This window comes from Hyalella azteca, unplaced genomic scaffold, assembly GCF_000764305.2.
Source record: "Hyalella azteca isolate HAZT.00-mixed unplaced genomic scaffold, Hazt_2.0.2 contig7540, whole genome shotgun sequence".
In the NCBI taxonomy this organism is placed as follows: domain Eukaryota; kingdom Metazoa; phylum Arthropoda; class Malacostraca; order Amphipoda; family Hyalellidae; genus Hyalella; species Hyalella azteca.
Genome location: NW_025937663.1, coordinates 216,133 through 229,377, shown reverse-complemented (window position 1 = coordinate 229,377; position 13,245 = coordinate 216,133). Strand labels below are relative to the sequence as shown.

Sequence of the window (13,245 nt, the reverse complement as noted above, 5' to 3'; positions counted from 1 at the left end):
GTAATCATTATAATTTATTTACAATAAATTCTGTTGCACTAACTAGATAACGACAAAGAAAAATAATCACGAACCCGACATATGTCAAATTTTGTATTAAAATTAATTTTCTTCTAGAGGCTACAAATATCAACAGGAAATTTACCATGTTTTGGCTTCACTCTTCGAACATCAAAGAGTTACCCTTTGTTGCAGTACCTATGCTTCTAGATTTCTGGGGTACTCTTCTCCACTAAAAAGTTCTTGTCCTAGAATGGCACGACTCAATTTTGCATAATTACATTATTTCGCTAGTTAGAAAGTAAATTAAGTAATTTAATTTATACATTTAAACAGGCATTTCATAAGCCTACTAATTTTTCAAGGAATTATCGGAAATAAAATAGTCTCTTATGTCAACCCCCCCCCCCAAAAAAAAAAAAATAAACAATAAATATAAATGAAAGTGAATGAAAGATTTCTTTTATTGGTTGATTGATCAATTTCTATAGCAAAAAATTTATTGGCTGGCACAAAATCTTCTTATAGTCTTGCAGTGAATTTGAAAGGATTTAAAATGCATGAAATGTTCATGGAATTTAGATGTGAAAGATACTGTATGAAGCTTAAACATCCCTATGTATCATTAAAGATAACATACTGCATCAAGCGAGTTGAGCATGTACAGACCCATGACATGTTGCTCGCAAACATTTTTGAACTTGGAATAAAATAATGTTTAATTAATATCTTAAAAACATGTAAAAGTTAATATGCATATTATACGTTTATGCAATGTGAAAAATTGCACTGAGCAGTTGCATTTGTAGCATTAAAAGGCGCCCAAAAATAGGAAAATTTATTATCAGATTATCTCATTATTTGTTCCATATTCCCCTAAATTAGGATGACACATTTCGACTAGATTATACTCCAAATTAAGAACCTATATTTTATACGAAGTAATTCATAAATGTGACTTCGACACTTCAGTTAATATTGTCGTTCTGGTATCTAAATTAATTGTTCTTTTTCTTTGAATAGTTCAGAGGTCTGCATACATTTTACATCACCTCAGGTCAACATTGTTGCTTAATGTTTTCAGCTAAATATTCATTAAAACTAATTCTCAGATATGTATTTTATAATGAACTAAATTTATCACCCAAAAACTGTTCATAATCATTATTTCTTAGACAAGTATCAAAACTTATTACATTTACAGCTCAAGAAAAGTAGTAGAAGAACATATGCTTACAAAAAAAAATAACTTATAACTCTTATGTCGCTAAGGTTGTATATCGAACTACTTAAGTCGCAACGAGCTTTGAATTAAAGGAAAAGTTTTCGCATGCACTACCTCATCCTCTAAGCTATCGTCATCAACATCATCAAAGTTCAATTTCCTATTAATTATCCCTCCGTATTTTCTTTCATTGTGAGATATCTTCACGTGAAGCCCACCGTCCTTAGATCCATCCTCAAGTACAAACCCTCTCGGTCTCAAGTTCTGCAGAAGGATGAATTTGGTCGGCATCTCAGCTCCATGAGGATCGGTATAACCTTCGTTTCCATTAACGAGGGCTCCAACCCACGTCTGGTATAAAGACGGGTCAGCTTTGATATGTGGTGTAGGTCGAATAAAGGCTGTGGGCTCTCCTTTGTAGTCAGTACGATGAGGACTGATAGGTAAAGGTGGAGTGGCTGAGTGGAGTGATACTGGAGGAGTATACTGATTATATTGGCCTCTGCGCTGCTCTGGTTTTATACAGTACACTGACGTACTTCTGATAGTGGTTACGGTCTGGCCGTAGCTTACAGTAGAAACGAAGTGTTTTGTTGAAATAACTGTCCTTGGCACTAAAGTTGTCAAGGTTTGCAGCACAGTACTGTACACAGTTGTACTGGATGGTGCATACACTGACTTGGCTGGTGGAACGTACAATGCTCTCTGAACGTGAGGTGAGAACTCTTGTGGTGTAGGAGCGTTGTATTGCTGTTGAACAGGAGGAGAATAATCCTGTTGCACGGGTGCAGCGTAATTCTGTTGAACAGGAGGCGAGTATTCCTGTTGAACAGGAGGAGAATAATCCTGTTGCACGGGTGCAACGTAATTCTGTTGAACAGGAGGCGAGTATTGCTGGTGAACAGGAGGAGAATACTCTTGTAGGGCGGGAAGTCCATAGTTCTGTTGAACAGACTCAGAAGCCTCTTGCTGAACTGGGGCATGGTTTTGTTTTTCAGGCAATGCATAATCTTGTTGAAGTGTTGGAGTTGCGTAATGTTGAGCCGGCAAGTCATAGTCCTGACGAACATGATTCGAGACCGGCACGGCATAGACCGTATTAGGAATCCGTTGTCCCACGCCCACAGTTCGGGTGACGATAAACGGGGACTTAATGCTGTTGTTCTTTGGTGTTACCTGAAATGAAAAGACGACTTGAAAAATTCCTTCGGGATATGGCTTGATTCTAGATGATTATTTCGGTGCAGCGTCATTACGCCTTTACATCAAGATATGAATATTAAAGAACGCAGCTTTTGATGTTGCATTATTTGCCAAATCATTCAATTGCAGCAATGTTTCTGTGGATAGCTGTGTGAAAAGAGGTTATTGGCGAGATTTAAGGATCATAAGAAATAGTTGAAAAAGCATAAACTAGGACATTCTTCCAATTGATGAATTTTGTATCTTTAAATATATTCTATTCTAATTTTAAATTTTGATGCTTGTCTCGTATTTGAAGGGAGGCTAGTGATATGGCGAAAATATATCACAGCTACTGCGGCCGGAACCCGCACCTCACGCAGGTAAATGTGGTGGTTTTAACTACTAGTCAACCCACTTAGTATCAAATCTCACAACAGGTTTTTTCTATTTATTGCTCGTAGCATTTGATGAATAAAAAATATACCTATGGCCATAAACTGATTACCTAAATTTTTAATGTTCCAACTCTGAAATTAAAATAGGTTTTTATTTGATTTTTTTCTCCACGGGCTGCAAGAACCACTCTGAACTGCACGCTACGTTTCTCTCCAGCCTTAAAAATTGGGAAAAAAACAACGCTTCATTGACGAAACGACGTTTGAAATTGAGAGTTGATTGACAAGCCAGAGATGAGGCAAGCCAAAGCTAACTTGGATTTTCGTTGAATTTGATGGAGATTGCATCACCAATTTCGTCACCAACAGGGACAAAGTGAGGTGATATTGTGGGCAGGCATCATAAATAATGAAATTCTTGACTCCCTCAAGGTACGAGAAAAAGTCCAAATTAACTTGCAAAATTTTTCCCCCTCATCTCTAGCTCATCTCCCATGACTTGATGAACAACGTTTTGCTCTTCGTAGTCGCACTGTAGATTGTTTAAATAGAATACTTACCTAATATTCTCCACGAATAGCGAACGAATATCTGACTTCTCTGGAATTTAGGGATAAAAAATGTATGATACGATCGTTAAATTCCCAGGATGAGGAAGCCAAAGGCAAATTGCGGCAATCACCACCATGAAAATCTTTGCCAAATTGGCTTCGGATTAGTCATGGAGGCATATTGCAATTACTTGTTTTCATGCCAGAGCAATTGAAAACTTGACTTATTGAGAATCTAGTTTGGTGATATCTTCAGTGCAACAAATGGCATGCAGAGAACTTCTAGTGATTATTGCAAAAATATTTAATTGAACTATTGTCGAAGGTAGCGCAATTGACTGAGCTGAATTCGACAATTCCATTTTTAAGTCTAAATTCTGATGATAATTTTGCTTATTCGACCATTCCAGTTTCTCTTTCAGTTTTCTCTCACAATCGTGTTTATCCCCAATGAAAACAATAGCTTGAAACCATCAAAGCGACATTAGATAATTGAATTTGAATTCGTAAGACATGCACAGAAGGTAAACTAGATTTCGAAAAAATATATTGGTAATAAAAAGATACGATCAATTGAATAATTAATAATGTCCGTCAAGTAAAGATGAGAAGTCGGTGAACAGGTCAAGAGAAGCGTACCTCAAAACCTGTCAGTTTTTCAACTTGCGTCGAGTCTCGGTCACAGTCGGCTGCACGTTTGCGTCTCGCCTATGGGAATGAAAAGCTTATCAATCATAAATAATTGGAAAAAAGACGGTCCATTGTCTTCATTAATATTGGTTGATAAACTTCTTCAGTAGGTGTTCAATTAGGTTATTTTAAGCTATATTTTCGGGACTGTAGTCAATTAAAGAGTTCTACTCAGTCTAACTAGTCAGACGAGATTATTTGAACTATAAATTTTTAATGATCATTTGATCACATTTACTTCAGTTTATTTCTTATTTGCTTCCGTGACTTGAAATTAACAATAAACTAGATTTGTATATGCAACTTCTTAATTATTTGATTAATAAATTGTGACAAAGGGATACATTCTCTGAAGTCGGCTAGAAATCACTCATCTGTTAGTTTGACTGACTCGTGAACAATTATTTTTCAATTCGTGTATGCGACGAAGTCATTCGACGCGGAACCAGACCAATTAACTCACGTATTTCAGTCCCTGTAAGTGAATAACTTGAGTTCCATCTTCGCCTTTCTTCTAGTGATGAAGGAAAAACGGTCATATAAGTATGATTTTCTTTAAATTGATAAATCGTTGCAAATTTCTCAATCATGGAAAATCGTGATAGTATATAGCAATAAAATTTGTTAATGTTTTGCGGTAACTTACGTTAGAAATTTTGTAATTTCTAGTGCCGGACGAAGATAAATCGTTGCAAATTTCTCAATCATGGAAAATCGTCATAGTATATAGCAATAAAATTTGTTAATGTTTTGCTGTAACTTACGTTAGAAATTTTGTAATTTCTAGTGCCGGGCAAAGATAAATCGTTGCAAATTTCTCAATCATGGAAAATCGTCATAGTATATAGTAAAAAAAATCGTTAATGTTTTGCTGTAACTTACGTTAGAAATTTTGTAATTTCTAGTGCCGGGTGAAGCTGACTCAATTCGTCTCTTCGTTGTGGGAGAGGAGCGCTGCCGAATAATATGAATATTTTGTATGTCTTTTAGTAACTTAAAGGAACGTCTTTGAAAAATTCTACCATTCAGCATTGTTTACAGCATTAGTATATTTATTTATCCCAATATGCATACATTTTGACAATGCATTAACTTAAATTTATGTTTTCACAGATGAAAAAAAAGCTACCTTGTTGATAAATTGTTTCAACATAAACTTGTTAACATAAAATTACTAGAAATATCGTGTTTTGTTTGATAATTGGATAATACGATTCTTTTTCACTGCAAAAAAAAATACGATAGTAAAAATGCTCAATATGTCATCCTACGTCAAGGCCGTTGAACTTTATTTACTATGATGGGAAAATGCAGTGAGCAAAAGATGATAAAAAGATGGAAAAAATTTTTAAGAATACCAAACTGAAAACTCCAAAAAGCTCAAAAAATTTCAATTTTTAATATGCGGAGCATTTTACTCGAGCCTAAATCTGAGATGGGGTAGATAGGACGGGCAATAAGCTGTAGTCAAAACTTAACTGGAAAGTTTTTTCTTTAATTTTGTGCAATGAAAAAGTTCATTCAGTGTCATTGAATGACGACTTGTATTAGAGGTTTCTTGCAATGGAACTGAAGATTAACGTCACTCACGGTTATAGGGTGAAGTAAACTCAAGACTCCAGGATGAATTCCGAACGCAGGCTGAGGATCTGCCTGTTTGTATGATATTTATGTAATATATGTAAAGAATTTGAATTTGATTCACTCAATGGTCCCATAAAGAGAAACACATTAGACATGATACAACTAGTGTCAATGCATGATTACATCGATGGTTGTTTGCAGTAATTATGCTTTTTATATTCAAAGAAGTCATTACATTTTAAAACATTAATTCTTTACGGCTGAGTACTAATGAAATAATCAATGTCGGCAGAGTTCGAAAAAAATTATTTATCCTACTTCACTCCAAAGGAGAATTTATTAGCGAAGAATCCCTGCTTCAGATTTTTGCAACATGAGATGAAAAATACGATCCTGTACTCACAATCGGGATACCCAGGAGTCGATGAACAGTTGGTGGTTCGTGATAGTCATTTTGTCGAGAGTATTTGTCGGTTTCCGGCTTCTGAAGATGAACGTCAAATCAGTAAAATTTTATTAGTAACTAATATGAAGGAAATAACTGCCACAAACGCTCAACCCATAGAGTTAGAATTTAATCGGTCAAATAAAAACAAAGTAGAAGATAACAGGCAAATATATAGTAAAAAGTGAGCCACAATATCGCATGAAGAGATATCATGCAATACGTCATCCAATCTAACTATTTTAGAAAAATTAAATTCGCTGAAATTATGGAACAAAATTTCAGAACATAATATGCAGCAAACACGCGACGTCATTCAATAAATTTTCACCAAATGCACAACACCAAAACTTGCTAAAATCTCAACCCGCACTCAGCATATAGAAGCTACATGGACACAGGAACAAGAAATCATTTAGATCTAAAGCAGCGAGCTAGCAACAGCAACTCTGTTATATCGCCGCGAGTGTAGTGCCCGAGTGCTATAAAATATCGCCGGTGATAGGCACACAAATTCCGCGCTACTTTGTACAGCATTTGCAGCCTGGCGACTGCGCATGCGAAAAATATGCAGCTACACCATCAGTATGCACAAGAGTTCCTGTCTCTTGAATTTATTAGGGCGACGTACCGACGGAATTGCCAGGCTATAGTGACACCATTCATCATCTCCCACGGACTAAAAGAAGAGACCTTAACCTTTCCCGTGAAAATTAGTGTCTATCATATGCCTATCTAAAATAGGTGTTAAAATTCCTCGTCGCTGAAAGAATCTCATGCATAGAATTAAGGCCGTTTATTTTATAAATGTCCTCTTAAGGGCTGAAAAATGCGCTTTTGTCTTATCTTATGACTTGAGTTGTATATTTAAATATCTCCGTGTAATTTGTGGGATTAATATCCTATGATAATTATTTTCCTATCATTTTACTTTCATAACTGTAAAATAGCTATGAAAACTCGTTATGAAACAATTGAACATTTAATACCTGGTATCGCGTTACTGTGTTGGTTGCCATGGCTGGGAGGGGATTAATATCCTATGGTAATTATTTTCCTATTATTTTACTTTCATAACTGTAAAATAGTTATGAAGACTCGTTAGTGAAACAATTGAACATTTAATACCTGGTATCGCGTTATGGTGTTGGTCGCCGTGACTGAGAAGGTTCGAGCCACCGTCACCGGAGTGACATAATAGGACTTGACCATCTGCACGGCGGTGTGAAGCTCTGTGATGGTCGTCACTTTGGTCGGCTGGTCCACCAGGAGGACAGAAGTTGTGACCACCGTACGGGACTGCAGGCATGAGGCTGCTGTGTTGACAGCAAGGGCAGGTGGCACTGTGGTTAGCACGGAAAAAATAAGTATGATAATATAATTTTATAATATAATTTTAATATATAATAATTTTTCGAATAATTTTCGAAATACTATGCAAATTTTCAGTGTGTTTGAACATGGGCTGTTAATGACCAGAGAATTCTTTGATGTATATTTTCAGGATATGATCATAAGGTTGCGATTTAACCTGAGAGATGAGACAAGATCGTAACCGGATCAGGTCTCGAAGCATTACAATCGAGCTACTTCATCCCAAAATCCGCGATGAATTCAACAGGTTCCATGACACCATTGACAACAATGTCAAACTCAACAAGACAGTCACTCGCACTGTGCTAGAAGAACTCAACAGAATCATCTTCAAGGAGTGGCCCTACATCTACTTACCTACGCTAACTGGAGCTGCCTATACTTTCAAAAAAAGTAAAGCGATCGTAAGTTCATCAGCCAATCATTGACGGCCTTTCAAGCAAAATCCGCTAATCATAGACAAGAAAATAGAGCGTAAGTACTTACGTTCACTTAGCGAGTTTTGAAAGTATAGGCCCTCATCTCTACGGGTTGGACTCCACCTATCCATCTCATAAATACTGGATTTTCTGAACTTTAAAACTTTTTCGGAATTATTTTCATGGTTCCTATTTTTCGTGTTGTATTATATTTACGTGTCTCATGTACTTATTTCCTCAAAAATTTGAACATTTAATGCTTGCAATAACTTGAAAATGAATGTTGTCACATTTCAAAAGTTGTCATTACGTTAAAATTACTTCTTAAAACCTGCATTTCAAACAACCAAAGTCTCCTGAAGAACTTTTCAACCCCGAAAATTTAACTAAATGAATTCTCTGGTCATTAACCGCCCACGTTTAAACCAGCAAATTCTGCCATCTAATGCTAAATTTTAGTGTTGGTACTGTTTGGCAGATGTGGGTCTTTAATGCAGGTATTGTATTATTTCTCACTGGGCTCTTCCAAAACTGCGTTAAATTTTAATGTATGCAATTACTTGCCAGAATAATTTCGTTTCTGTTCAATTTTAATAATTAAAACGTAGGTTCAACACATCATAGATGCATCAACAATCAGATATAGCCTATCAATATTACTAGCAAAGCATGCAATTACTTGCCTTGATAATTTCGTTTCTGTTCAATTTTAATAATTAAAACGTGTGTTCAACACATCAAAGACACAACAACAATCAGAAATAGCCTATCAAAGTTCTCAAATGACTTACCAGTATACGTCAAACTTGGCATTTGATAATTGTTTTGTGGGCCAAGATTCCCGTGTTGAACGTCGTTTTCTTTATAGACTTTGAAGTGATGTTTATACTGAGGAGCAAGTCGAGCCGGTTCAGGCTCAATCGGTTTCTTCTCGTACTTCACTTCTCTCTCAGTAAAAGGAAGAAGAACTCCAGAAGAGAAGAATGTTACTAGCTGATGCTTGTTCGTGTTTCTGGGGTATCCTTTCTCATCAATGTCATCGTAATTACCTAAATCAGGCTTCGTGTCAGAGGGCAGATTTGTGTTAATGGAAACGTCAAGGGCTTCGATAGATTCATCAGAATCAGACACAGTAGATACGAGTGTAGGCTGTACATCAGCAAGTGTAACAGCAGACGTGTCAGTAGGTGTGTCAACATTACTCGTTTGGGCGAAGACGTCGAAATTACTAGATATTCCTGGTAGTGGCACCCCAACGTCTATTGTGTTTTGTGATTTCGGTAAGTTCAGCCCCTGATTATTCTGTAACTCCGACAACGGAATGTTTCCGAATGCGTCAGTTGGGGCTTTTGAATCCAGACTAGAGTCGCTAGAACTAAGAGTGGGTAGTGGTACTCCTACATCTTGGGGCAGAATTTCTTCACTTGAGGCAAAGAATGGTATATTTTGTAACTGTGTAATGGGTATATTAATTTCATTACCAAAAATATCTGTTTGCGGAGTATTATTTGAATTAATGGTGCCTCTGGTATCTGAAATTGACTCATCAGAAGGCAGAGGATCCCCTATGGCAACTGTATTGTGGCCGCTTATTGACGGCCTATTGTTACCACCTGAAATAAATTCAGGGAACTGACTTGACTGATGATTGATAGGGTTAGTAAAGATGTCAGTTTGTTGTACTGAACTAAAGCTATTCCGACCTTGCGTATTTCCCTCGGAAGTTACTGGGGGCAGTGGAACGCCCACTGAACCAATTGCCTGTCCCCCGTTTGCTTGTGTTTCCGGTGCCAAGTTACCAGAACCAAGTGGAGAACCACGCAGGTCTGGTAATGGAATTCCTATTATGTTGCCAAATATATCAGTTTGAGTGTTTTGACCGCCGAAATTTGCGCTTTCAATTCCTGATAATATTTGACGGGGTTCATCGTCTCCTGATGAAAACAGCGTATTTGCGCCATTCAATCCATTTTGCGGCAAAGAAACGCCAACAGTTTGTTGAGGGAGTCCATTTGTAGTGGATTGGACTGTAATTCCGAAGCTGTTGCCGGGTTGGGTACGGAGAATATCAGCCATCGTGATGAGGCCCGAAGTTTGCTGCGCGCCGTTGTTTATACCTGGTAAAGGAACTCCAACTCCATTATCTTGGGCCTGACTATTTCCAACTGGATTGCTAGTGACGAGCGAATTCTGTCCATTGACTTGTTGGTCCAGCTGAGCAAAGTCGGCAAGAGCAAGTCCAAAGTTATCTGATGTGGCAGTCCCTTCTGCCAGACCAATTGGAAGTGGAACTCCACTGCTGGTCAGCACCTGTCCTGTTATTTCTTGAGGCTTGTTAGCAGTTATTTGAGGGACGTCATTTAGTTGTCCTTGAATGTCTGTGGAAAGTGGCACAAAATTCAGAAAATCGCTGTTGAAATCGTCATCTTCGTCGACGAAGTTGCCAGTAGAAGTTGTGCTTCCTTCAGTTTCGTCTTTGAAATTTTCAATTGCTTTTCCGAATAGTTGGCCTTCAATATCACTGGACAGAGGAACAATTGTTTGTGGTTTTACTGCTTGAACCGGTGATGGTACAAACGTCGGTAACCGAACCCTAGTATTTCCTTGTTTGATATCCACGAATGCGTTATTATTCGTTATACCGGTTAATGGTGCTTGGGGCCTTCGTACCTGCACCTGTTGTACTTGATTCTTCAGTTGATTTTCTATCGTTTGTAAATTCGAATTCAAGACGCCGCTGGGAATCTGAAATTGTCCTTGCGCTGTAGGTATATTTACAGGTCGATTTGAATTATTTATTGGAGTATTTTCCTGTTTTCGTGAACCAGTTGTTGCGATGGGAGTGCCACCGGGCTGTGGTATCGGAATTCCAACCGCGTTATTGAGGACCGATTGCGCATTTTGCATCACATTGTTCGAAGGATCACGTTGGTTCACATTAGAACCAGACCCAAGTAAAGATTTTCCTACAGAGTTAAATGGTGGGACAGAGGTCAGCTTCTCCGTCCCTTCCTCTGAATTTAAAAGTTTTATTACATTATCCACTATACTGTTGAAAGCCGGAGTGTTCTTGATTCGTTCTAACATCTCGGAAAGCTCGGAAGAGCTGAGCGCATTACTGGTCTTCGAAGGATCATTCGCAAGTGAAACGCTGCGATTCATCGATAATTGATTGCTTACAAGCGTTGGCGTCGCGTCTGAAACGGATGACTGCCTGAAGAAATGCTGCAGCTTTGCCGGCTTCGGAACGGCAATATTACGGTTGAACTGACGAAGATTCAAATTAGGATGAACGCTTGATAATCGAGTCGATGATTTTTCTTTTTGTCTCCGAGTGATCGGCATCGATTGTCCCGGCTCACTTATAGTTTCCTTGTAAAGTATCACCGCGGATTGGATATTAGGAAGCAATCCTCCGTCCTGTGCCGCTGCTGGTCCGCTGGATGCCTCACCTTGTCGGGAAGCAAAATTTACCGACGACATTAATCGCGCCGAGCGAAGTGCGGCGTCATTTTGATCAATGTTAATACGGTTGGAGGATGAAAGGAACTTCCCCCTTATTCTAGGAGCTTGGAAATTATGTCCTTGTTTTTGGCTTAGCTTATTAGATCGCAGTGCATCTTCTTTGGCGGATTGCATGTGGCGCGAAATTAATTCCTTTAGGAATTCTTGGAGTCCATCGCGATCTGATTTAACTAGCAATGAAATAAATCTCATTTTAAGATCTTTTGGCAATTCTTTCATCATTTTCATCATCATGTTTCTATCACTCGAATGAAATAAATGTTTACTGTCAGGTTCTTCTTGAAGTCTTTTTCTTAGAGCAGAAATCGAAAGAATTTTTTTAAAATGAATTAATTTTGCTGGTTCGCCGAATTCGGTGAAGGTTGAAAAGTCATCTTGGTGAACATTCGCATGCGAATGACTAGGGTTAATTTTTCTCTTATTTCTCGTATCTTCTTCAAGTGAATCCAAGATTTGATTGAGAAAGTTTTCGAAGCTATTATTTAGGTCTGGTTTGTCGTCAGAAGAAAATCTCTGGAAATGCGTGCTCTCTTCCTGTCAAAATAGAAAACGGGTTTAAAATAGAGGGTTTATACTTACAAAAAGGTTCATATTTATTTGAATATTTCAATTATTCTAATATCCTACAATAATAATGTTATAACTTTCTGAGTTATGAAATAATTATATGTTAGGATTTCATCAAAATTCGGTCTTCAAAATTTAATGAACTAAAAAATGAAAATTGAAATGAAAATTCCAAAGCAGAGGTCAGCACTAAGGAAAATTTGTTAAAACGATAGTAAATCGAGCCATTGATAAACAGAAATCTTGCTTCCATGTTCGAACGGGAAAACCACGGTTATCGCCGGAGGAAGTATTGACAAGATTATGCCTCTCAAGATATCCAATCAAGCCTCATTTCTGATGGAATTATAAACGCTTAAGCAGGCTTATACCTAATTCAAACAGATGAAATTAATCTCTTAGCATCTATTAGCATATCTGTTCTTAGCATCTATTAGCATCTCATGATGCTAATAGATGCTTTGTGTTTCAGAAGAGAAATTCTAAAAATAATCTGCAGCATTTCCTTCATTTACATTTATTTTTTTATCTTACCTTGTTTGTTGTTAATAACCGTGATGCTGAGTCCATGTTGCTTCCTTCACCGGCATCGGTACGATTATCTGCCGAGACCATCGCTTCGAGGAGTTCACGCAATGCAGGATTGCCTGACGTGCCTCTACTTGAACCTCCATGCCTTGAGCTAGGTAACGAACGACTCTGATCTCGGCCCTCGGATCTCGAGTCATCCAGAAGACGACTCTGCTCTCGGCCCTCGGATCTCGGGTCACCCAGAAAACGACTCTGCTCTCGACCCTCGGATCCCGAGTCACCCAGAGAACGACTCTGTTCTCGGCCTTGGGATCTTGAATCATCCAGGATACGACTCTGATCTCGGCCCTCGGATCTTGGGTCACCCAGAGAACGACTCTGCTCTCGGCCCTCGGATCTCGAGTCACCCAGAAGACGGCTCTGCTCTCGGCCCTCGGATCTCGAGTCACCCAGAAGACGGCTCTGCTCTCGCCTTGGGATCTTGAATCATCCAGGATACGACTCTGATCTCGGCCCTCGGATCTCGAGTCACCCAGAAGACGGCTCTGCTCTCGGCCCTCGGATCTCGAGTCACCCAGAAGACGACTCTGCTCTCGGCCCTCGGATCTCGAGTCACGGAGGAGAAGCGTGAACAGTAGCAGGAAAAAAGCTCGCCAGGGACTCATCGCTAACGCGTAACTGCTGAACCTGAAAAAAATATATATAATTGATATATAAGGGCATACATGAAAAGGAAACATTGTAAAGGTTTCAT

The 13,245-nt window shown here is 38.4% G+C and overlaps 1 protein-coding gene across 1 annotated transcript; it reads right to left on the bottom strand.

Annotated features, from left to right (window-relative positions):
• Positions 1–12,951, bottom strand: LOC108669477. The gene is made up of 9 exons (XM_018156821.2): positions 12,495–12,951; positions 8,660–11,927; positions 7,204–7,418; positions 6,034–6,114; positions 5,637–5,699; positions 4,929–5,000; positions 4,510–4,560; positions 3,996–4,064; positions 1–2,401 (listed from the first exon to the last, which is right to left on the bottom strand). Exons 1-9 carry the CDS (start codon positions 12,573–12,575, stop codon positions 1,286–1,288), a joined length of 5,016 nt encoding a protein of 1,671 aa, XP_018012310.1. The 5' UTR covers positions 12,576–12,951; the 3' UTR covers positions 1–1,285.
• Positions 12,952–13,245: the final 294 nt, after the last annotated feature.

Bases quoted from the DNA above. Each gene is read 5' to 3' on its own strand.
- LOC108669477 (XM_018156821.2), bottom strand. From the start codon at position 12,575: ATGGTCTCGGCAGATAATCGTACCGATGCCGGTGAAGGAAGCAACATG. The intron at 4,065-4,509 runs GTGAGTTAATTG...TCATTCCCATAG, and splicing joins ACTTACAGGGACTGAAATAC to GCGAGACGCAAACGTGCAGC. The intron at 2,402-3,995 runs GTACGCTTCTCT...TTTTCATTTCAG, and splicing joins AAAAACTGACAGGTTTTGAG to GTAACACCAAAGAACAACAG.